The 26,179-nt window shown below is 49.8% G+C and overlaps 1 protein-coding gene across 4 annotated transcripts in view; it reads right to left on the reverse strand.

Moving 5' to 3' along the window:
- AKAP13 (A-kinase anchoring protein 13) overlaps nt 1–26,179 on the reverse strand; it is a 269,973-nt gene that overhangs the window by 135,294 nt on the left and 108,500 nt on the right. For all 4 annotated transcript variants that reach the window (XM_073653290.1, XM_073653288.1, XM_073653289.1 and 1 more), the window contains one exon: nt 21,769–22,065. In XM_073653290.1, coding sequence (XP_073509391.1) covers nt 21,769–22,065 — 297 coding nt within the window. The remainder of the gene's footprint in view (nt 1–21,768; nt 22,066–26,179) is intronic.

Consider the following 26,179-nt stretch of genomic DNA (forward strand, 5'->3'; position numbering starts at 1 on the left):
GAGTAATGGCTTCATCCTGGCAGATTGGCCTTTCAGCCCATGTTGATCCAGTACTTGTTTCACTGTGGATATTGACACAATCTTAGCAGCTTTCACCATAATCTTCACAAGGTCTTTTGCTTTTGTCCTTGGGTTGATATGCACATGTCGGACAAAAGGACGTTCATCTCTGGGACACAGAACCCGTCTCCTTGCTGTGCGGTATGATGACTGGACATTCCCATCTTGTTTGTACAGATGAACGAGGCACCTTCAGGTATCTTGAAATTGTACACAAGTATGAGCCAGACTTATGCAAGTTCACAATTCTCTTCCTGATATCTTAGCTGATTTCTTTAGACTTTCCCATGATGCTACACAAAGAAGCAGTGTGTTTCAGGTGTGCATTAAAATACATCCACAGATGTGTCTCTAATTAACTGAGATGTTGCCAACAAACCTATCAGAAGCTTCCAAAGAAATGACATCATATGGGCAGTCAAGAATTGTTTAAAGGCATAGTAATCTTAGTGTATGTAAACGTTTGAATTTGCACTAAGTAATAACAATGCCTTAAAACATTCTCTCTCTCATTATTCTGGCAGTTGGCAAATGTTAAACATTATGGCAATCCGAATTGACATAAAACAGGAGAAGTTTATTCTGATTTCATGTCAGATATTGAAAAAAACATGCATATGTGTCTTTTTATATAGTGTATGTAAACTCTGGTTTCAATTGCTGTATGTATCTCGATAGATAGATAGATAGATAGATAGATAGATAGATAGATAGATAGATAGATAGATAGATAGATAGATAGAGTGTTTATATCAATCCCTGACTGTTTCCGCCTCATAGTCTCTGTGCATTGCATTTCGGCAACTGTGTTACATGTGCAGAGTTCATTGTGCAAGGAGGGAGAAGATGTGAACTGTGACCATCAGTTTTTGTGAATGGAGAATCCTGGGGAATCTACTGCATATAAGGGTGTTCTAGGTTATTGGAATTCCACCTGTAATGATAATTAGATGTCTCTAGAGATTGTACACAAACAGGTATGACATCTCGTTGATACAATCTACGAATAGCAGGACAAATCCCATATTCCCAAATCTAAACAGCATATAAAAGGTACACTGCGCTTGGTACAGTCAGAGTTCAAACCTAATAATAATAACAACAACAACTGGTGATAACTCCCCAAAGCTTCTAAAACCAGAGAACACCGTTCAATGTAGAATGTGCCCAGTTCCGCACACTCAACATGGTCAACAAATTAGTATGGTCCACAACACAAATCACCGGTATCCTATCCCCAGAAGAAGCCATTTTGTGGGCAAAGCCCTGGGATCAGCGCTGACTATGAGGTGGTTAGCTATGGACCCTATGTTTTGATTTTAAATCAATTCGCTTTTATAACTCTCTTATTGGCATAATCAATAAATCCCTTTTATGTACCAAGGTTTGATGGTTCTGCATTATGCATTTTATCAACCACATAGGTCCTGATTCTGAATTGTATGAAGATCTAGGATACCGATGATTTTTGGGGGTGTGCGTGGACAATACTAATTTTGGTACTATGGTTGAGTGTGCGGAGGTGGGCTCATTCTACATGGACATTTGTCTTCTCTGGTTGAAGATGTGTTGGTGCAATTTGGATTGACAGTGGCATTTTATTTATTTTATTTCTCATTTATTTTAAATATTGTGCCCTCCATAAAGTCATAAAATACTTATGGGGAGAAATTTAAATACTAAAATATTTTTAATTTTCATCTGGGCCTCCTGTGACCCAGCAGCTCCAGCTCCCTCACTATACACCGCAATCACATGGCTATATACAGAGATGGTGATAAAGCATCTGTGCCTTCTCTACAAAGACTCTTTTTTTTTTTCTTGTTCAGATATTTAAATCATTTTTCCATCACTTTTTTTCCTGATACATGGGGCCTTATTATATTGATACTTTCTTCATCTTTATCTTTTTTTTCAATATCAGACGATATTGGTGGGAAAATAAAGGAGATGCATGTCTGTTTTTCACATTTTCTTTTCATGAGCAAAAAGGACCAATAAAATACATTTTTAAATTTGTTCCCCTTTCCTTAACAATTATTTATAGATATCAAAACACAAATTTTTTTTTTCCGACAGGGGTGGGGCTATCAAAAGCAAATTGGATTGGCAGAGAATTTTTAATTCATTTTTTTTTTTGCTTATTATGGATTTATTTAAGTTCTATTGCTTTCACACAAAGTGCACTTTATAAGGTCATAAAAGACCTTTGTGGGGTGGGGGAAGTGGCATTTCAACATTTATAGAGCTTCTTTTATCTGAATTTCCCTGTAACTGGGTTAAGCTTCATGATAGGTTACTAAGAGCTGTATGAAGCGGGTTCAGGAGCTGAGCCTGCATCATACCAGGCAGATTCTGGCTGTGTTATACTGCGGCAAACAAAACTGGATCCAATAAATGGAAATTAACCAAGTGCATGTACACACTGGTTCCAAATGTGAAGCAATAGCGAGGAGCCGATAGGCTACCATGGCAGCTTGTGGCCTGCTGATTGCCCCAGTGACTGCCATCTTCATCCTCCTATGAAACTCAGCAACAGGTTGAACCGATATTTCACTACATATTGCAATACCATGGTTTATATCTTCGAGGAAATAAGAAACAAATAAAGGGAAAAAAAAAAAAAAACACCAGAATTGCCATTTTTCGCTTGCAGCAATCTTTCAGAAAACAAATAAAAAAGTGAACAAAATGTTGTATGTACGAATAAAAATCAGAGTCCAAAAAAACAAGCCCTCACCCCTCACTCCATGGACAGGAAAAAACAAATGACAGGTCAGGGAAAAATGGAGACTTATTTTTTTAAACAAGGTTCTGATTTTTTTTTTTTTTTTTTTTTTTACCACTAATGTATAATTTAACCAAAAAAAAAAAACTTCAGAAGTTTGTCATCATTATAATTGTACTGACCTGGAGAATGATATTGGCATTTTTTATTGAAAAATGAACGGCTTAAAAAGGTCGTCTGGTCTAAAATTACAAGTCCACAGTTACGCTGTGTGACTGCAGACTTCTGAGTCCTCGCAGCGCAGGCATTGTGCACTGTGAGGATTCGCAGTCCTCTGCCCCGGGAACAGCGGTCAGGTATATGATAGGCATACTCCCGGGAACAGCGGTCAGGTATGTGATAGGCATACTCCCGGGAACAGCGGTCAGGTATGTGATAGGCATACTCCCGGGAACAGCGGTCAGGTATATGATAGGCATACTCCCGGGAACAGCGGTCAGGTATGTGATAGGCTGTAACGGGTCCGGGAGGCGGAACCTCTGAGCTACTATACAAGGGGGCGGCCCTTGTAAGGGAGCGGGTGGCAGTCTCTGGGTGAACGGACAGGGAGTTACGGCAAGTGATCAGGGCAGTCTCTGGGTAAGGGGTAGGTACGACCTGTGATGGCAGAGCCTCCGGGTAGGCTAGCAGGCAGATGGTAGATGAGTGCTCCCAGGTGAGCAAGCGAGAGTCTCTGGAATAGCAGGTGGTCACGGCACGTGACAACGGAGCCTCCGGGCTGGCAAGCAGGCAGATAACGGAGAAGCGCTCCCAGGTGAGCGGGCAAGCTGGTCCATAGACAGACTGACCGGAGTAGTAAGGCAGACCGTCGGACCTCAGACTGGCAGACAGGTAACAGGTATTCAGGCAGGAATCAGGCAGGTAACTGGCAGGAATCAGGCAGGTAACTGGCAGGAAACTGGCAGGAAACTGGCAGGAAACTGGCAGGAAACTGGCAGGAAACTGGCAGGAAACTGGCAGGAAACTGGCAGGTAACTGGCAGGTAACTGGCAGGTAACTGGCAGGTAACTGGCAGGTAACTGGCAGGTAACTGGCAACGGGACCTGAGGGCTGAAGCACAGGTGAGACACAGGTGCAAACAACATTGCTCGGGCACCTCCATTTTGGAGGAGGTGCCTTATATATGATGAAGTCCTCCGGCCATTGGCCGGGGACTCTTTAGGGCGGCGCGCGCGGCCCCTTTAAGAGGAGGGGAGCGCGCGCGCCCTAAGCACAGGGGCCGGGAAGGAGCGCGCGCTGAGAGCAGAGCAGGAGGAGGACGCCGGGACGGAGCGCGCGCTGACAGCAGAGCAGGAGGAGGACGCCGGGACGGAGCGCGCGCTGACAGCAGAGCGGGGAGAGGACGCCGGGACGGAGCGCGCGCTGACAGCAGAGCGGTGAGGGGAGCAGCGTCCCTGCCTAGCAGAGGGCAGGGACGCCAGCGCTACAGTACCCCCCCCTTTAGGCCCCCCCTTTTTTAGGCCAGACAGAAATTTAGCTAGGATGAGAGGGGCATGGATATTCTCCCGGGGCTCCCACGTTCTCTCCTCAGGACCAAACCCCCTCCAATCTACCAAGAAAAAGGTCTTTCCTCTTACCCTTTTGGTGGCAAGAATGTTCTCTACCTCAAACTCGTCCTCAGCAGAAACCGGAGCAAGAGGCGTACCTGTAGACTTAGAAAAAGAGTTAAGTACCACAGGTTTGAGGAGAGATACATGGAAGGAGTTAGGGATCCGTAAGTTGGCCGGGAGTTTCAATTTATAGGCCACCGGGTTGATCTGACTGATAACCTCCAGTGGGCCGATGAACCGAGGCCCCAACTTATAGGAAGGGATCTTGAGCCGGACATATTTGGACGAGAGCCAGAATTTATCCCCAGGACGGAATTGAGGAGGATCCAGACGTCCTTTGTCAGCGTGCCTTTTCATACGCTCGGATGACAGAAGGAGTGCGGACCGGGTACTCTCCCATATGGAGGAAGACTCGCTCTCGTGATTGTTGTACGAGAATTCGGCCCATGGCAGGAGATCCACCCAGTCAGAATGGTGAGCATTAACGAAGTGCCGGAGGTAACTGGTCAGGTTCTGATTGATCCGCTCCACTTGACCATTAGACTGTGGGTGGTAAGCGGAGGAGAAGTCCAGAGTGACGTCTAGCAATTTACAAGTGGCTCTCCAGAAACGAGAAGTGAACTGTACTCCTCGATCCGACACGATGTGACGGGGCAGGCCATGAAGACGGAAGATGTGGCGGATAAAGACTCTAGCCAGCTCGGGTGCAGACGGAAGACCTGGCAGGGGAATGAAGTGAGCCATCTTGGAAAAGCGGTCAGCGACCACCCAAATGACCGTACAACCGGCAGAGACGGGCAGATCAGTTACGAAGTCCATCGCTATATGCTGCCAGGGGGCAGCAGGTGCTGGCAGAGGAAGAAGGCGGCCGGCCGACAGGTGTCTCGGAACCTTGTTGCGGGCGCAGGACACACAGGCAGAAACAAAGTCCATAACATCCTTGTGCAGGTTAGGCCACCAGTAGTGCCGGGTAATAAGCTGGAGGGTCTTTTTCTGACCGGCGTGGCCAGCTAGTTTAGACGAATGACCCCAGTGTAGGATCCTCTCCCGATCAGGTACCGATACGAACGTCTTACCAGGAGGGAGACAATTTAGACTCACGGGAGCCACCTGCATTACTCTGGCGGGATCGATGGGGCAGTCACATGGTCTATGAGGTGGTAATGTCTCTGCCTCCTCCATATCAAAGACATCAGCACAAGACCAATAAGGAATCGGAAGTCCAGGTAGATTAGCTGGGATAGGAGAGGGACGGACGGAATGGACGGGAACCAGACAGGTTTTATGACAGTCTTGTCCCCAGCGAAGGACTTCTCCGGTTTGCCAGTCAAGCACGGGTGCATGTCTCTGGAGCCAAGGCAGACCTAGCAAGAGGGCGTGAGAGAGTCCAGGCAGAACGTGAAGGGAGATACTCTCTGAATGCAGCATACCCACTTGCAGAGTAATGGATTCGGTGATGAATTGGATGGGGCGAGATAAGAGGCCCCCATCCACGGCAACAACAGACAAGGGTACAGCCAGAGGTTTGGTGGGGATGCGGTATTTCTCCACCAGGGACAGTGAAATAAGATTTCCGGCTGCTCCAGAGTCAAGTTGGGCTAGTTCGGAATAACGATTCTCCCCGCAGATGATTGAGACAGACAGCAGCAGGGATGGAGAGGATTTATTTTTGTCTAGATCAAGTCCTCTGAGCGAACCTAGACACAGGCGTTCTCCCGACCTCTCCGGGCAGGCACGGATCCGATGCTCCTTACTGCCACAGTAGAAGCAGCTCCCCTCGGCACGGCGAAAGTCCTGACGGGATTTGACCATCTTGGTCTGGTCGACCTGCATAGGCTCAGGAGAGTGTACCTGGGGAGAAACGGAAGGAGTGACGGGTTTCAGAAAAGTAGGAACCAGACGTGGAAGCCCCTTTTCACGGGTGACCTCTTTGGCACGTTCCTGGAACCGTAGGTCAATCCGGGTGGCAAGAGTTATTAGGTCATCGAGAGTGGTAGGAATGTCCCGACCAGCAAGTTCATCTTTAATACGGCCGGACAGACCCTCCCAGAAGACGGATACCAGAGCTTCGTTATCCCAGGCCAGCTCCGAGGCAAGGGTACGGAACCGTATGGCATATTGACCCACGGTGAGGCCTCCCTGACGGAGGCGTAGCAGAGATGATGCGGATGAGGTCCTCCGTCCGGGTTCGTCGAAGGCTTTCCGGAAAGCCGTGAGAAAGGCAGGCAAGTCGGACACCAGGGGGTCTCCTCTCTCCCATAGAGGATTTAGCCAGGCCAGAGCCTCCCCGGTGAGATGGGACATGATGAATGCAATTTTGGCTCGGTCGGAGTTAAACTGGTGGGACAATAGTTCAAAATGCAGGGTGCACTGATTTATGAAGCCCCGAGCCAGGACGGAGTCGCCTCCGAAGCGAGGAGGTGCAGAGAGCCGGGGTCCGGAAAAGGATACCATGGTACTGGCCGTAGTTGCAGGTGGTGTTGTCAGAGTATCCAGGCGAGTATTGACATTCCGCAGGTGACCCAGGATGGACTCCTGTTGGGACCTTTGACGGGACAGTTCATGACACAGGTCCATGAGCGAGGGAGCTTGGGTGCCACCGGGTTCCATGGCCCGAGCAAACTGTAACGGGTCCGGGAGGCGGAACCTCTGAGCTACTATACAAGGGGGCGGCCCTTGTAAGGGAGCGGGTGGCAGTCTCTGGGTGAACGGACAGGGAGTTACGGCAAGTGATCAGGGCAGTCTCTGGGTAAGGGGTAGGTACGACCTGTGATGGCAGAGCCTCCGGGTAGGCTAGCAGGCAGATGGTAGATGAGTGCTCCCAGGTGAGCAAGCGAGAGTCTCTGGAATAGCAGGTGGTCACGGCACGTGACGGCGGAACCTCCGGGCTGGCAGGCAGGTAGGTAACGGAGAAGCGCTCCCAGGTGAGCGGGCAAAAGTCTCTGGAATAGCTGGTGGTCACCGCACGTGACAACGGGATCTCCGGGCTGGCAAGCAGACAGGTAACGGAGATGCGCTCCCAGGTGAGCGGGCAAGAGTCTCTGAGATAGCTGGTGGTCACAGCACGTGACAACGGAGCCTCCGGGCTGGCAAGCAGGCAGATAACGGAGAAGCGCTCCCAGGTGAGCGGGCAAGCTGGTCCATAGACAGACTGACCGGAGTAGTAAGGCAGACCGTCGGACCTCAGACTGGCAGACAGGTAACAGGTATTCAGGCAGGAATCAGGCAGGTAACTGGCAGGAAACTGGCAGGTAACTGGCAGGTAACTGGCAGGTAACTGGCAGGTAACTGGCAGGTAACTGGCAGGTAACTGGCAGGTAACTGGCAGGTAACTGGCAACGGGACCTGAGGGCTGAAGCACAGGTGAGACACAGGTGCAAACAACATTGCTCGGGCACCTCCATTTTGGAGGAGGTGCCTTATATATGATGAAGTCCTCCGGCCATTGGCCGGGGACTCTTTAGGGCGGCGCGCGCGGCCCCTTTAAGAGGAGGGGAGCGCGCGCCCTAAGCACAGGGGCCGGGAAGGAGCGCGCGCTGAGAGCAGAGCAGGAGGAGGACGCCGGGACGGAGCGCGCGCTGACAGCAGAGCAGGAGGAGGACGCCGGGACGGAGCGCGCGCTGACAGCAGAGCGGGGAGAGGACGCCGGGACGGAGCGCGCGCTGACAGCAGAGCGGTGAGGGGAGCAGCGTCCCTGCCTAGCAGAGGGCAGGGACGCCAGCGCTACATAGGCATACTCCTGGGAACAGCGGTCAGGTATGTGATAGGCATACTCCCGGGAACAGCGGTCAGGTATGTGATAGGCATACTCCCGGGAACAGCGGTCAGGTATGTGATAGGCATACTCCCGGGAACAGCGGTCAGGTATGTGATAGGCATACTCCCGGGAACAGCGGTCAGGTATGTGATAGGCATACTCCCGGGAACAGCGGTCAGGTATGTGATAGGCATACTCCCGGGAACAGCGGTCAGGTATGTGATAGGCATACTCCCGGGAACAGCGGTCAGGTATGTGATAGGCATACTCCCGGGAACAGCGGTCAGGTATGTGATAGGCATACTCCCGGGAACAGCGGTCAGGTATGTGATAGGCATACTCCCGGGAACAGCGGTCAGGTATGTGATAGGCATACTCCCGGGAACAGCGGTCAGGTATGTGATAGGCATACTCCCGGGAACAGCGGTCAGGTATGTGATAGGCATACTCCCGGGAACAGCGGTCAGGTATGTGATAGGCATATGTGACACCCCAGGGGTTTGGTTGCCACAGTAATAGAGATATTACGTCTGAGAGCAGGTGGGAGGTCTCTTGGTCAGGAATCCTATGCATGCCACACCTCCTGCCCAGTCCTGGGAGGGGAAGGACTTCCCCTATATAAAACTGGGGCTGAGGCAGGGTTAGTGAGTTGAGAAGAAGAGAAGCAGCTATAGGAAAGAGAGATCAGGAGCTCTGGGGAAGTCGTGCTAAAAGGAATCAGGGGCTGGCAGCTGTAGAGCTCGCCCTGATTGAAGAGTTACCACCGGACCCGGAGTCCGAGGCTGTGGGGATTAACCCAGACCCAGCAGCAGAAACCGCCCGGCAGGGGATTTCAGGTCCTCTGGCCAAGAAACCCGAAGGCACGGTCACACGCGTGGGACCAGCACCGCCGTCGTGGAGCGGAAGCTACTAGAAGGCCCCGAGTCACCGGCCATACGGGTGAGCACCACACGGTACACTCAGGGACGTGGGCTACTTTTACCCGCCTCTAGCAAGGTAGCCAGAAGAGTACAATTAGTTGGGGAGGCCTACAACTCCGCCTGGCCAGGGGAGATCCCATCTGCTCAAAGACTGACCAGGCCCCGATCGCTAGCCAGTACTCCGGGAGGGTCTATCTTTATCACCAGTAAAGACCCTGAACTACACCGCATCGTCTCTGAGTGGTTCCTGCTACCCCCATCATCCACGTCGGCTGCCCTGAGGCCATACCCCTCCCGTTGGGGGTTATACCATCTACGCTGCACAATCGTACCACCGGCCTCAGCGGTCTGCCCTGCAGCGGCAGCTCCATAGCTGCATTCAACGGGTGGCGTAGTCGTCCAACATCTACTGCTAATACTCAGCCACACAGTTTGACTCCCTGGGCAAGGACCGGGTCACCGCCACGAAACTACTACCCCCAACAGGCCCGGCTCCGGGTAGTCCCCGCGTGCGCAACGCTACACTAAGTAGGCCCAGGGGCGCGTCACCTTTTGGCGTAGTCGGCAGGATTTCGTGCCCGCAACCACCGGGTACTGCCTGCCTGAAAAAAGACTTTCAAACTTACCTGTGGTGAAGATTCCCGCCATCCGACGCCATCTTCTACCTTCTTCCCGCCATCCGTGGAGTTTTCCCGCCGTTGGACGCCATCTTCTGCCTTCTTCCCGCCATCCGTGGAGTTTTCCCGCCGTTGGACGCCATCTTGAAGACGCCGCGCGGGAAGAAGAGGGGCGTGGACTCCGAAAAGCCCGCGAGAACTGAAGCCCCGCCTCACGTCCGGACGTTGCGTAAGGTCCTGGAAGGAGCCCAGCAGACGCCGACGTCATAGGAGCGCGACGGAAGGTCCTCGACCCTGACGATCCACTGCGGAGCCGCGGCCTACGGAAGAGGATCATCGCAAGGTAGGCCACGGTCCACTAGGGGGGAGGAAGATGTCGGATACGGAGGAGAGCTTCACTGCCGCAGCCACCGCCAGCGCCACCGCTGCTGCGGTCATGCCTTTCACTATGCCCTATATCCCGGGGGCAGCCTGGCTACCCCAGTACTCAGGGGAGTCACATACCCTGAATGACTTTAGAGAAAAGCTGGATAGCCTCTTCCAGGTGTACCCCCTCACAGAAGAGCAAAAAGTGAGCATCCTGGTGGCCCAACTAACCGGGGCAGCCCAAAGGGAGGTAAAGTCCTGGCCACCTGGGAGGAGGACTGTAGCAGGGATATTAACCCGGCTGAAGGACACCTTTGATACCCGCACCTCAGCTGAGATTAAGCTTAGATTCTACGGGTGCAAACAGCGAGCACATGAGAATATAAGGGACTATGCACTAAACCTACAAGAGGCCCTGAGAGCCATTAAGCAGGCCGACCCTGACAGCGTGGGAAACGAGGACAGGCTGTTGACCGAACAATTTATAGAGGGACTATATTGCAATGCCCACCGAACCCAGTTGCGGGCAATGGCCTTACAGGATCCTCATCTGGACTTTGCACAGTTCAAGGACAGAGCCATCCGGGTGCTCCGAGAACCGGCACCGGGTGGCGTTGTGACCCACAGGCGCCCTACTACCGCTTACCACCAGGAGGCGGCGCCCTTGTCGGCAGGGCCTGTGGGGGCTGATGCGCAGGCTTTGAACAATGACCCGGCTCCAGACCTGCACCATCAGGTCCAAGAGCTAGCTAAAAGCGTAGCTGCGCTAACCCGAACTGTGCAGTCTTTACAGGTTGCTGCTCCAGGGAAGATCCAGCTGGCATCCGGACCGGAGGACATCCCGTGGCGTCGACCAAGGAGGACCCCACCGGCCAGAGGAAGACCCAGCGACCGATACAACGAGGACGGACAACCCATCTGCCGCCGCTGCAATCAACCCGGACATATGGCAAGGTACTGTCCTTTAAACTGGCACAACCTGGGGTAGAGGGCCAACCCCCAGGAATAAGATCACCAGGCCCATCGAACTGGCGTGACAAATATGTGGGAGGACGTCCAGTCTTGCCTGTGGTACTGGATGGCATTCCTATGAGTGCCCTACTTGACACCGGGTCACAGGTCACCACCATCCCGTACGTGCTCTTCAAGCAGTACTGGAATGACTCGGATATAACCCGCTACCCTGACGACGACTTGAGTATCATCGCCAGCAATGGTCAACCCGTGCCACAGATCGGATTCAAAGAGATGACCATTAAAATCGGTAGAGTCGAACTGGCAGCACAGGGACTGATCATTGTAGACATTGACAAGCGCGAGAGTCACCCAAAGATAACTCTAGGAACTAATGTGATTGAAAATTGTCTTGCAGAGGTGATTTTCATTTTACAGCAGGTTGCCAAGAACGCCAGCTCCGGCCAGCAGCGAGTGCTCCAGAAAGAGATCCGGGCACTGATGCGACGGCAACAGGTGGAACTCTCCGGTGGTGAGATTGGAAGCGTGAGAATGTGTGACCCTTTCCCTATTGCCATGCCCCCAAAAAGTGAAATGATGATTTGGTGCCGGGCAGCTATTGGTCTGAGAGGTAGAGATTACCAGGCCATGGTAGAACCAGTCTACTCAGACAGTAGGCCCACCATTTTGACAGCACGGGGGGTAGTTGATGTACGCCATGGGAGGGTGCCCGTTCGTATAATAAATATCGGGAAAAGGGAAGTATACCTGCCCCGGTATGCTACGCTAGCCAAATTATATACTATCAACCAAAATTCTATACAGTCTGTGGAACCCTTGCCTCCATCTCACCCCGAGGAAGGTAACGGCTCTACGAAAATAATGGAGGATTGGTGTCAGCAACTACATTTGGGTACTGACTCCACTCTCTCCCACCAGAAACAGGGAGTCTACCGGGTGGTTCGAGAGTACGAGAGAGTGTTTAGTAAACACCCGTTAGACTTCGGGCGAGTCAAGGGGGTAGAACACCACATCCCCACGGGAGACCATCCTCCCATAAAAGAGAGGTATCGACCCGTACCCCCTGCACACTACCAACACGCCAAGGGGATGCTTAGAGACATGAAGGAGGCTGGGGTAATCAGGGATAGCTGTAGCCCCTGGGCAGCTCCACTAGTCTTGGTCAAAAAGAAGGACAACACCATGAGAATGTGTGTAGATTACCGGAAAATTAACCGTATCACACACAAAGATGCGTACCCCTTACCAAGAATAGAGGAGTCTTTGGCTGCTTTAAAATCTGCTAACTTCTTCTCCACCTTGGATCTCACTAGCGGGTACTGGCAGGTTCCTGTAGCAGAGGCGGACCGGGAGAAGACCGCATTCACCACCCCGATGGGACTTAGCGAGTTTACCTGCATGCCGTTCGGACTCTGCAACGCACCAGGAACCTTCCAGCGATTGATGGAATGCTGTCTGGGACACCGAAACTTTGAGACGGTCCTGTTATACCTGGACGATGTCATCGTCTATTCCAAGACCTACGAGGACCACCTGAAACACCTGGCGGAAGTGTTCGAAGCTCTGGCAAGTTACGGCCTAAAGGTGAAACCCTCCAAGTGTCACCTCCTGAAGCCAAAGGTGCAGTACCTGGGACACGTGGTGAGTGCTGACGGAGTGGCTCCCGACCCTGATAAGATCACCGCAATTAAGGAATGGCCAAGCCCCTCCAGCGTAAAGGAAGTGAGGCAGTTCCTCGGGTTGGTAGGCTACTACCGAAGGTTCATTCCCGGTTTCACCAAAAAGGCAGCTCCTATGCAGGACCTCCTGATAGGCCAGTCCAGGAAGGCCAAGAACCAGAAGCCACCCTTCAGATGGGAGAAGCTGGAAGAAGAGTCCTTCCGCCAGCTGAAGATGGCCCTCACGGGGGATGAAATCCTAGCGTACCCTGATTATAGCCAGCCCTTTATCCTCTACACCGACGCCAGTAACATCGGGCTAGGAGCCGTACTGTCCCAGATCCAGCAGGGGAGGGAACGGGTAATTGCTTACGCCAGCCGGAAACTGCGACCCACAGAAAGAAACCCTGAGAATTACAGCTCATTTAAGCTAGAGTTCCTGGCAGTGGTGTGGGCAGTCACCGAACGCTTTAAGCACTACCTTGCTGCTTCCCGGTTCACCGTGTACACGGATAACAACCCGTTGACACACCTGGACACTGCAAGACTCGGTGCCCTAGAGCAGAGATGGATGGCCCGCTTGTCCAACTATGAGTTTACAATCAAACACCGGGCAGGACGCTCCAATACCAACGCGGACGCCCTGTCCAGGATGCCGAACCTACCGGACGTAGGGGAAGATTCAGAGGAACTGGAAGAAGTTGAACTCCCCGCGTTCCACCGTCATGGGACTATCCAGTATGCCCACCGTGTAAGGAGTAAGAAATCCGCTACGTTCAACCCATTACCTCATTACAACTGGGCGGAGACGCAAGACAGTGACCCTGCCGTCCGACTGGTAAAGGAGATGCTGACTCGGCCAGATGCACGCCTTGACCCAGACGCTCCGGAGGAAGCCAAGCAACTGTGGGCTGAGAAGAGTCGACTGTTCCTTTACAAGGGGAAGTTGTGCCGCAGAATGGTTAACTCCCGGACGCATGAACTAATCTGGCAAGTAGTGGTGCCAAGAAGAGACGCAGCCATGGTGATGGAGGCATACCACGACGGAGCTGGGCACTTCGGATGGAAGAAGCTGGAGTTCCTGCTGCGCGGGCGGTTCCATTGGGTAGGCATGAGAGGAACCATCGAGAGGTGGTGCAGAGATTGTGGCCCATGCAACTTAAGAAGGAGGGACCGTGCCAGCCAGAAGACTCCCCTGCGGTCCATCATCACCAGACAGCCGTTGGAACTGGTAGCCTTGGATCATGTAAAACTGACCCCAAGCAGAAGTGGCTACGTCTACGCGTTAACCATCGTGGATCACTACTCCCGGTTCTTGGTTGTCGTCCCCGTCAAGGACTTAACGGCTCACACAGCAGCTAGAGCCTTCCAGCAGCACTTCTGCCGTCCGCATGGATACCCGGAGCAGGTGCTGACGGACCAGGGGCCTGCCTTTGAAGCGGAGGTCTTCCAGGAGTTCTGCACCCTGTATGGATGCCGGAAGATAAGAACAACACCCTATCACCCGCAAACTAATGGACTTTGTGAGAAAATGAACCAGGTGGTGATAGATCTCCTGAAAACATTGCCCCTGGAGGAACGCAGTCTGTGGCCTGAGAAGCTGCCCGACCTGGTGGACCTATACAACCACATCGCTGTAGGTTCCACCAACTGTACCCCGGCTTACCTAATGAGGGCGAGACCTGGTAAGCTTCCTGTTGATCTGGAGATGGGAGCCCTGACACCCGAGGACACTTCACCAGAAGCCAACTGGGACACAGAGAGGCAGCAGCAATACCGAAAAGTACAGGAGAGCGTGGAGCGTAGTCTCTGTCAAGCTAGGGAAAGACAAGAGAAAACTTACAACCAGTATGCTCCCGCTGTTCCCCTGGTGCCCGGAGAGCAGGTCTTGAAGAGGAAAAGACGGCTCCACAAGTTGGACGACCAATGGGAGAAGGACCCGTACACCGTACTGCCCTCAAGCCACGACAACCCGAAGATCTGTACAATCAGTAAAGACGGAGGGGAAACCACAGCCATAGTATCCCGGGATCACCTAAAGAAGTGTCCCGAACGGCTACGGAACCCTGAAGAGGAACAAGAGGACCCTCAACCCGTAGAGGAAAGGGAAGATATGGTTAGTACTGTGCTCGGAGACTTCCCTCGGTCTTGGACTCAAGTCAATGGTGCTGTTGTGGTACCCGTCCTCACGTTCCTCCAACCAGCATCCCAAGTGCCTACGGAGAAACAGGTGGAGCTGGAAGAACAGCCGGTCCAGGAGGCAGAAGACCCCACACAAGCAGACCAGGAGAATCAACCCTCTGCTTATAGTGAGCCTGCCATACCCCTAGTGAGCCAAAGAGTCCGTAGACGGCTGCCCAGTTTACCCTTGACAGCTCCTATACCCTGTAGCTCAGGACCAGTCAGCCAGCTCCGTAGGTCCACTAGGGTCACTAGAGGCCAGTTGCCCATACGGTGGAGGATCTAAATATTCAAGCTATTTTATTAATGTTTACCTGTTTATTGTTGCTTGTGTATAATTATGTGTTTCTAGTTAATTGTAGGAGTCTTTGGTGGATTTACGGGGAATCCTTTGTGCATATAGTTGGAGCGTAACCCAGGACGGACTAAAGACTGTTAAGGACTTGGGGCAGGACAGACCCCTACCTGGTTACGTCTCCCTGTGTTGGTGAAATGGACACCCTTGTTTTCTTGAAAAACTGCACCCGGTTGCGGACACGCCGTGACCATCCTAATGTTTTTCTTTATTGCGTTGTTTCTGTTTGTAATTTGTTATGTTACAAAAATATGTTTAGTCCCGGAGTACTAAATTTTACTAGGGGGGAATGTGACACCCCAGGGGTCTGGTTGCCACAGTAATAGAGATATTACGTCTGAGAGCAGGTGGGAGGTCTCTTGGTCAGGAATCCTATGCATGCCACACCTCCTGCCCAGTCCTGGGAGGGGAAGGACTTCCCCTATATAAAACTGGGGCTGAGGCAGGGTTAGTGAGTTGAGAAGAAGAGAAGCAGCTATAGGAAAGAGAGATCAGGAGCTCTGGGGAAGTCGTGCTAAAAGGAATCAGGGGCTGGCAGCTGTAGAGCTCGCCCTGATTGAAGAGTTACCACCGGACCCGGAGTCCGAGGCTGTGGGGATTAACCCAGACCCAGCAGCAGAAACCGCCCGGCAGGGGATTTCAGGTCCTCTGGCCAAGAAACCCGAAGGCACGGTCACACGCGTGGGACCAGCACCGCCGTCGTGGAGCGGAAGCTACTAGAAGGCCCCGAGTCACCGGCCATACGGGTGAGCACCACACGGTACACTCAGGGACGTGGGCTACTTTTACCCGCCTCTAGCAAGGTAGCCAGAAGAGTACAATTAGTTGGGGAGGCCTACAACTCCGCCTGGCCAGGGGAGATCCCATCTGCTCAAAGACTGACCAGGCCCCGATCGCTAGCCAGTACTCCGGGAGGGTCTATCTTTATCACCAGTAAAGACCCTGAACTACACCGCATCGTCTCTGAGTGGTTCCTGCTACCCCCATCATCCACGTCGGCTGCCCTGAGGCCATACCCCTCCCGTTGGGGGTTATACCATCTACGCTGCACAATCGTACCACCGGCCTCAGCGGTCTGCCCTGCAGCGGCAGCTCCATAGCTGCATTCAACGGGTGGCGTAGTCGTCCAACATCTACTGCTAATACTCAGCCACACAGTTTGACTCCCTGGGCACGGACCGGGTCACCGCCACGAAACTACTACCCCCAACAGGCCCGGCTCCGGGTAGTCCCCGCGTGCGCAACGCTACACTAAGTAGGCCCAGGGGCGCGTCACATACTCCCGGGAACAGCAGTCAGGTATGTGATAGGCATACTCCCGGGAACAGCGGTCAGGTATGTGATAGGCATACTCCCGGGAACAGCGGTAAGCTATGTGATATGCATACTCCCAGGAACAGCGGTCAGCTATGTGATATGCATACTCCCAGGAACAGCGGTCAGGTATGTGATATGCATACTCCCGGGAACAGCGGTCAGCTATGTGATATGCATATTCCCGGGAACCACGGTCAGGTATGTGATATGCATACTCCCGGGAACAGCGGTCAGGTATGTGATATGCATACTCCCGGGAACAGCGGTCAGGTATGTGATATGCATACTCCCGGGAACAGCGGTCAGGTATGTGATATGCATACTCCCGGGCACAAACAGTCTAGCGGGTGCAGCCTCGCTCAATACATTTGAGTTGTGCAAGGCCGTGCCCAGGAGTGTGCATAAACATATCACATACTTGATCGCAGTCTCACAGCTTAACTGCAGACTTGTCATTTTAGACTGGACAACCCCTTTAAAGATCAAATTGGCAGATTTTTTTTTTACCATTTCACCCATCTAAATTTTTTCCCTGCTTTTCAGTACATTATACGGTAAAATTAATGGTGCAATTTAAAACTACAACTCATCTACAAATAACAAATCCTCATTTGTCGACAGAAAAAGTCAGGACTTTTAGAACAAGGGGAGGAAAAATCTGAAATTGCAAAAACTAAAAATGTTCATTTCCAAAAAAGGTTAAAGTTGGTGTATAAAAATGAATATTCAATGCCCAAAAATAAAAAGGTTTTAACCACATACATTTTATTTGTCCTTTGCAGACAGGAAACATTGTTTATTACCGTATATATGAAAACAGGTGCAGAGATGACACTCGCATCCCGGAAACATTGAGAAGGCAGTGTCTACATTGCTCCTAGCGGGTGATCCACAAGTCTTAGAATCACCGGCTCCTGGGCGCTGCCGATCTGCTTGTAATAAGTGTCCTTGGCTGTCTTGTATTGTTGTGAAGTGCAGCCGCTTCACAGATGCAAAGTTCAAGGAGAGTTGAGAAATGGGAGCCTGGGCAGCTGAACTGGTGGAAACTGATAAATGTGTTTAATGCGTCTGGTAACAGAAACCACTCACTGACTCAGTACAAGATACAGGAAGCATTGGAGAGATAATGAATTCCCTCTCTAAATGCAGAGGCCGTGTCACCGAGAGCTCTAAATATTCTTCAGAGGCACAGAAAGCCCACGCAGGCTCCGGTTGCATCCCCATGGCATCCACCTGCAGAATCCGTCTACACACGGTCCTGTTTGTTGAGAGGAGCAAGTAATTAAAGTAGTGAAAGGATCTGATGTGGACCTCCTCCCACTAGCTAGAGCAGTGGTCACCAGCGCCAAAGCCTTTACAAACCTATAATTCCTCACACCCCCTGACAGTCTGTGTCTTAGGGCTCTTTCACAAGTCCGGATCAGTAACAGAGATATCAGTGTCCATTTGTATGATAAGTGTGGCATTCGTGCGGCAACCGTGTGCCGCATCAGTATCACATGTACAGGCATCTGGTAATCAGCGTCAGTTAGCGCTATTCCAGTAGAATAGCTACCGGGGGGGGGGGCAGAGGGTGCGGTCGCCCCAGGCCCCGTGCTCAGGGGGGGGGCCACCACGGGGTACCCGGAGCTACGCTACGCTTAACTATATCGGAGTGCCCCGATGTGCAGTGGAGTGAAGAGGTCGCACACTGCTGACCTCATAACTCTGCTGCTGTCAAATCACTGAGATGCAAAGAGGCAAAGGAAGCATCGTGCTTGCTGATATCATGGGGCAGTGTGGAAAATTGTGAGATGGAGCAGTGTGGGGGTAGGTGGACCAGATGGAGAAGTGTTGAGACAGTATGGAGAGGAGGGAGAATGGGGGACAATATGAAGGAATGAGGGGACCATATGGAGAAAAGGGTGTTCAATATGAAGAAGTGGGGGTAGTATAGAGAGGTGGGAGCATAGTGGACAATATGGGGGAACCAGATGGAGAATTGGGAGCGTCTGAGGACCATATGGAGAAGTGGGAGTGTGGTGGGATTGTATGGAAAAGTGGGGGCACAGTATGGAGAAGTGGGGGACAATATGGAGAAGTGGGGGACAATATGGAGAAGTGGGGGGCCCATATGGAGAAGTAGGTGTACAATATGAAGAAATGGGGGGACAGTATAGAGAGGTGGAAGCTTAGGGGACAATATGGAGAAATAGGGGTACAGGATGGAGAATTGGTAGCGTATGGTGACCATATGGAGAATTGAGAGTGTGAGGGGATTGTATGGCGAAGTAGGGGAACAGTATGTAGAGATGAGAGCATAGGGGGACAGTATGGAGAGCTGAGAGCGTGGAGGACAATATGGAGAAGTGGGGTTACAGTATGGAGAAGTGGGGGAACAGTATGTAAAAATGGGAGCGTGGCGGGACAGTATGGAGAGGTGAGAGCTTTGGGGACAATTTAGAGAAGTGGCGACACAGTATGTAGAGATGGGAGCGTGAGTGGAAAGTATGGAGAGATGAGAAGTTTGGGGACAATATGGAGAAGTTGGATTCATGTACTGACAGTGGGTCTGGTAATGGATTCATGTACTGTCCGTGGTCCTGATCGTGTACAAATGTACCAATCCATTATTGATCAGAGGTCGTCACCCGGCTGAGGAAGTCACTTCTTTGCCACTGGCTCCCTGCTGCCGCCGTCACCCGGCTGCTCAAGTGTGTAAGGTAAACTTTTATTGTATATGAGGGATCTTAATGTGAAGGCGCAGTATCTTGAGGGCAGTATGTAGAGGAGGAAAATTGTGGTTGTAGTGCTGTATTCATCTACTGACGGTGGTTCTGGCACTACATTCATTTACCAATAGTGGTTCTGGTGCATTCATATACTGATGGTGGTTCTGGTGCATTCATATACTGATGGTGGTTCTGTGTATATGGAAGCTGTGGGCCCATCATACTGTATATAGGGGAGCTGTGGGGGCATCAAACTCCGTATAAGGGAGCTATGGGTCCACTATACTATATATAGAGGAGCTGTATATTGGGGGACCCAGTCGACATTATTAAATGTCAAGTGTGCACTTAAGAAGCAATAATATTATAGGAGTACTCAGATTTTTCGCCCCCCACGTAGCTGAACCCCTAGCTACGCCTCTGCGCTATTCCCAAGCGCTGGGGGCTGAACGCTGCCTTCATCATTGTCCCCTGCCATAGCTGCGATCAGCACCCCCAGGGGACAATGTTGAAAGTAGTATTCTGCTGCCGCTGTCTCCAAAACCTGTAAAAATAAGAATAAAATAAAAAAAACCTTATACTCACCTGTGTGAATAATGAAATAACTGTTCCACGCTGTAATCAACTTGACCGAACATGCTGAGGAGCTGAGGAGAATGACTCGCTCCAGCAAGAGGGGCCCTGACATGCGCTGAGCTCACTGAGTGTTGTTTAGTTCAGGGGCGTGGTCGCTGAAGCGAGTCATTCTCCTCAACAAGTGCGGTCGCCTCAAGCCACCGCAGACGCTGATGCAGAATTGTCGATCAGATGGGTTACACGTGGGACAGTATGTCGGACAGCTGAGCATTATGGTTGTTTTTTATTTAATTTTTATTCCAGGGGGCAATTGTTTCAGGGAATTAGATTTTTATTTTATTCTTACTTTACACTTGCTGGACACAGCAGGGCAGAATACAACTCTCAACATTGTTCCTTGCTCACACTGATCGCAGCGAAAGCAGCGGACAAAGATGACAGATCCCTGCAGTATCCGGACGCTTGGGAACAGCGCAAACTGTACTGCCGATTCCCAGGCACCAGTACGTGTCACATGGGTGACACACAAATGTCATTAGTGTGCACTTTGGGACATGTTACGGCCCGTGCAGCAGGTATAAAACAGACATGTCAGCGTTTTTTGCCCAAGGACACACCGTCCGTGAAAACATAAACTTGCACAGACCCATTCATTTGAATACTTGCAGTATGTGTGAAAATGAACACTACACGTATTCAAAACACGGGTGTGAAAGGGAGTCTCTCACCAGGTTTTTGATACCTAATCAGTGAGCAGCATGATGTAGAGACCCTGATTTCAACATTGTATCACTTATTGGGCTGATTGCTGCAGTTTTGATCAAAATCACTGTTTAAATCAGCAGGACGTTACCAGTAGAGGACTAGTAAACCTGCTGCCATGTAGGTCTCCATATTCATGAGCTTTGTATGACTGCAACCACACCAATGATTGGCAGCTGCAGCTTTTTGTGTACACTGTGCATAGGCAGAAAACTGTTAATCAGCAGTGTAGGCAGAGTTATACAGAGCTCAGCATTTTGGGAACTGCAAGATCTGCAGCAGATAACACCGTTTCTAACTTCAGCAACCAGTAAAGTACCATCACTGGAATCAGGGTCTCAGTCTCTAAATCATGCTCTCAGATAGAATATAATATGTTTGAGAAGTGCCCCAGCTTTAAACTGATGCAGATGAATGAAGTATTAGACCTGTTCTCATGGTAGATGGTCTGCTCACAGGGGTGTCTGCAGTGGCATACTTGGGCGGGCCGAGTGCTTGTGTATGGAAGGGTTGTGTGGGAGAACTGCCACCTTACCAACCGTTCAGCTCACAGCCCCCCTAAATGTAAGACACCTTAATGGTTGTGGTTTTCTTACAGCTAGAACAGACATCCACTACCTGATGAAGATGCTAGAGAGGATACCAAGTAGGTGTAGATCAGTTATCAAAGTGAAAGGGGGACACTGAGTAATTTAAGGTTTAACACATCCTTTGGTTTGTTTCACACGCGCTCGTTTACTTCTGGTTACCATATGTGTCTATCTGTGGTTTAGCTGCCTTCAGTCTGAATCTACAATGTGCACATTGCAATCAGTACAAGGAAAATCACTGCTTTTCCCTAGTACAGTATTCTGTGTAATGTCGCTCACCTACAACCACACCCTATTAGTTACACGTGTAAAGTTAGCCGATATCTTTGGATGGCAAAGGTAGTAACCCTAAGAACACATAAATGAGATTGTGCCGACACTGCAGCCTCAGACTATTAACAAGTCACTTCATATGATTGAACCTTAAGAGAATAGCGGTCAGACCTTAATGAGCACCCAATGGTCTTTTATACGCATCTTCTAGTTTACCCGTCATTAAATTATTTCAGAAAAGCACCATTTATTAGCCACTATATATTCTGTAGCAACTTTTGACCAAGTATACCATTTTACCAGAGCCATTACCTGTAATACTTGGGAAATCTCCCAAAACGTTCCATCCACTTGGTAACCGTAAATGTCGAAATGCCAATGTGATCTTCTTATCCAAGACGATGGCATCCCCAGGGGAGGATCTTGATTTATTCAAAAAGAACTTGGCAAATAGCAGAGCTTGCTGGTTCCCAGCGCTGGATGCTAAAAACTGAGCCGACTCATAAGCTTCGTCTTTGATAAACTCGAAGTCCTCCTGTGCTACTATGGCAGATAGGCCTTTCTTAGAGGCAAACAATAGGACTTTCACATGCTCGCAACAATCATGACCTGCGGAAGATGCATAAAAAAGTTAGAGACATAATATATCAAATTTCCAACAGATAATGACAGTCTGCACTACTGGTTGACATCTAGAACATCCATGGATTCAGACAGAACACGTCACTGCTGCAGACACCTACGAACATGGTGTGTATGTGGTTTAATTCCACTATCTTGCAAAATCAGTTTTCCGGACTATTCATATCATCGCTCTCCGCTGTTAGACCGTGCTCACTCTTCCCCTATGTAGATGTACTTTGTCACTTGAAACATTTTTGATCATGAAATAATGGCACTGACTTTGCTACCAGCTACTTATCTTCTGTCTACCGCTCAGAAGAGGGCAGATTTAGGAAACATCAGGGTAAACAAGTTAAAGGGGTGTTCCAGACCCAAGAGAAAACTCTGCAGTCAGTCTATGTGACTGTAGACTGCTGATTCGTGACAATGTGAGATGGGTACACTGTCTTGATTCCCCTGTATTCTCTGTGCAGCTGGGCAGTAAATTGACCGCATGTACACTATTTATATACTTGTGGTCACGTGCAAACTGGTCTCACCTGGCTTCGCATGGAAGTCGTGACAGCGGGCGCGTGGCACCGAAGTCGTGACAGCGGGCGCGTGGCACCGAAGTCGTGACAGCGGGCGCGTGGCACGGAAGTAGTGACAGCGGGCGCGTGGCACGGAAGTCGTGACAGTGGGCGCGTGGCACGGAAGTCGTGACAGCGGGCGCGTGGCACGGAAGTCGTGACAGGGGGCGCGTGGTACGGAAGTCGTGACAGCGGGCACGTGGCACGGAAGTCGTGACAGCGGGCACGTGGCACGGAAGTCGTGACAGCGGGCACGTGGCACGGAAGTCGTGACAGCGGGCGCGTGGGCGTGGCATGGAAGTCGTGACAGTGTGCGTATCGCAGACTGTCACTATTTGGTAGCCTGCAGTTACTCCTTTAATGGACTGATTTCTAAAGACTGGTGGTTTTATGCTTACCTTTTTGAGAGTCCGCTGGAGTAAGATGTGCCAAATTTCTTAAATGGAATGTCATCATTAGATGTCATACTATTTAAATCAGGCATTTGTATTAAATGTATTTAAAAAAAAATTTTTTTTTCCCGGTTCATGACTTTATAAAAAATGGTAAATCTTGCAATATCACACATAACTGGAGCACTTTTAGATTAACTTTATGGCTCAGGAAATCCACATGTAGAGAGCTCAGCATTCAGAGAACTGCTACATCTGCAGCAGATAAAACAGATTTTAATCAAAACTACAGCAAGCAGCCCAGCAAGTGATACATTACTGGAATCAGGGTTTCTGCCCTTACATCAATGGTGCGGTCAGATGAGTTAGCAAAAATCTGTTGACAGATTCATTTATAATGAATGAATATGTTGTTCACTGGGGAAGTGGCCTTTACTGACGTTAGAAACAAAAAAAAAGAAAACCCTCACACACAGGGCATTACCTGGGGATGACGTGGAAATTGCCGGTTACAGTGCTACACTAACCTGGTGCAGCTGTGCTGAGCGCACAACTAACTTCACTCACTCAGGTAATTTGGACAGCAGAAGTTGGCGGCTCCTTCCCAGAAACGGTATATGCACATCCCGTAGCTTTTAATATGGTCTGCTTCCTTGGTGCCGCTGCCAGACACCAGTGACCATGACCAGTGTCTATCTAAGAGGACGGTGGATGTCAGCCGATAACACGTGTTGCACAGATGCACTCGCTCAGTTGATGATAAAATGACTTTGTACCCTATCGGCTGAGCGAGTGTCCATACAACACCCGGTAACGCCGGACATCCACCGTCCTCCTGGAAACCCACTGGTGTCTGAAAGCAGCGCCAAGGAAGCGGACCATGAACTACTGCATTTACTGATGTTCGAGCGCACTTATATGTAATGTGCAGTGCCCAAATAAAAAATACCGAGACCATCGTCCATGCTGATGTAACAATATCAGCCCAGCACCAACACAGAAAGTGTCTAGAAACGTAAAAAATAAATTTCCTGACAGCCTGGACTTACTGATAGTGTCATCTAACTGTGAAAGTACTATGCAAGGTCACTGTGACTAAATAAAACCTAATCTTTAATCCAATTACAAATGACTAGAAAGCTGCTCTATACGGTGTCCACACAGGCATCTTATAGACTTAGCTCAACGTCTCCTATATTGTGAAGTCAAGAATCACCTCTGCCCCATTAGATCACATAGATCCATGAAGTTTGCAGAACAGAATGCTAAATAAAAAAAATCTTTAAAATCAAAAGTAAAAAATAACGCATTACTGGCAGATGGCTCATCCTAAAATGGGGACTTTTATTTATTTTTTGCTATGTAATCTGAGAGCAACATAATGTAGAGAACAGAGACCCAGATTCAATGGCTGAATCACTTATTAGGCTGTGTGCTGTACTTTCAATAAAGCCATTCTTTTTATCAGCAGGAAATTATCACTGCGGGACTAGGTCTCATGTGTGGGCCAATCAACATTAATCTGTGTAACTGCGCCCCCACCACTGATTGGCAGCTTGCTGACAATGTACACAGGAAGATGCCAATCAGGGGTGGGGGCGGGGTTATACAGAGCGCAGGATGCTGACCACTACTACATCTACATCAGGGAAAACAGGGATTCTATGCAAACTACAGCAAGCAGCCTAGTAAGTGACACATCACTGGAGTCAGGCTCTCTGCCCCTACATTCTGCTGCTATATGATTACAAAAGAAACAACAATCCGGGTAAATACCTTGTTACTATTTTTTTAATTATCTTTCCCTGCAAAATGGAATCCAAAACCTTTATTTTCACATCCACTCTTCTCCTTAGAAGGCAACGTACAATTATCCATAACTAAAAACTGGTACAGGCAATTAATTTCCAACATGATCAAGTGTTTGACCTTGTGATTTATTGATGACCCTAGAAAATGCAGGTTTTACTGGAAACTGATGATGATTTAGGTGGAATTGCAAGCCAGATTCAGATGGGTATAAGTCAATACGTGGAATCAACACTACTTCACCTTGAGCAGATCCTATGCATGGACGCTTTGTGCTTGCTAGCGCCCACACGTATACATTCTTGTACAGCACTTCGATGTGGGCACTGAATGCAGCAGGAACCGATGGGCACAGATGCCAGTGAGCACCGCCTTCACCGCACAGCGCTTCAATGTGAGCTGGGAATTCAGCAGAAGTGGCTAGCCACAGGTGGGTGAATCAGGAGCAGCGGAGCGAAATGTTGTATGTAGCGGAGCAAAATGTTGTATGTAGCGGGAGCAGTTCTCCGCAACACTTCTAAGTACTGGACACAGTTTGGATAAGTCTGCTCCTCCCTCTTACCCCAGGTGGTGCCACCAGTAGACTGCAGCAAATTCCTAGCCAAAGCTTAAGGGTATGTGCCCACGTAGCGTTTTACAAGCGTATTTGATGTGGAATTTCCGCAGCGGAAACACTTGTAAAATGCTTGGTAATCCGCACCCCATGGTCCCCAATGAGAATCCGCAAGTTCTATGCCCATGCTGCGGATTTTTCCGCAGCGTTTTTGATGCGTGCAAAAATCCGCAGCATGTCAATTTATTTTGCGTTTCCGCATGCGGAATTGCCTTTCCAATGCAATAAAAAATGCAAGGCAATTCCGCATGTCGAAAACGCGCGATAAACGCTTGCGAAATGCCGCATGCGTTTTTCCGGGAAAGGACATGTGGAAATGAAGCAGAAATTTTCTGCTTCACTTCCGCAACGTGGGCACATAGTCTCAATCGGCTTTTGATTTATATATATTTATTATAATATATACAGCTCTGGCAAAAATTAAGAGACCACTGCAAAATTTTCATTTTCTCTGGTTTTTCTCTTTATAGGTATATTTGAGTAAAATGTACATTGTTGTTTTATTCTATAAACTACTGACAACATGTCTCCGAAATTAAAGCTAAAAATTTTGTATTTATTTGTTGCAAATGAGAAATCGTCAAAATAATAAAAAAGAAACAGTGCTTTCAGACCTCAAATAATGAAAAGAAAACAAGTTCTTATTAATTTAGAAACAACAACACTCATGTTTTAACTCAGGAAGAGTTCAGAAATCAATATTTGGTGGAATAACC

This window comes from Phyllobates terribilis, unplaced genomic scaffold (assembly GCF_046119375.1).
Source record: "Phyllobates terribilis strain yellow unplaced genomic scaffold, ASM4611937v1 Scaffold_11__3_contigs__length_659146591, whole genome shotgun sequence".
In the NCBI taxonomy this organism is placed as follows: domain Eukaryota; kingdom Metazoa; phylum Chordata; class Amphibia; order Anura; family Dendrobatidae; genus Phyllobates; species Phyllobates terribilis.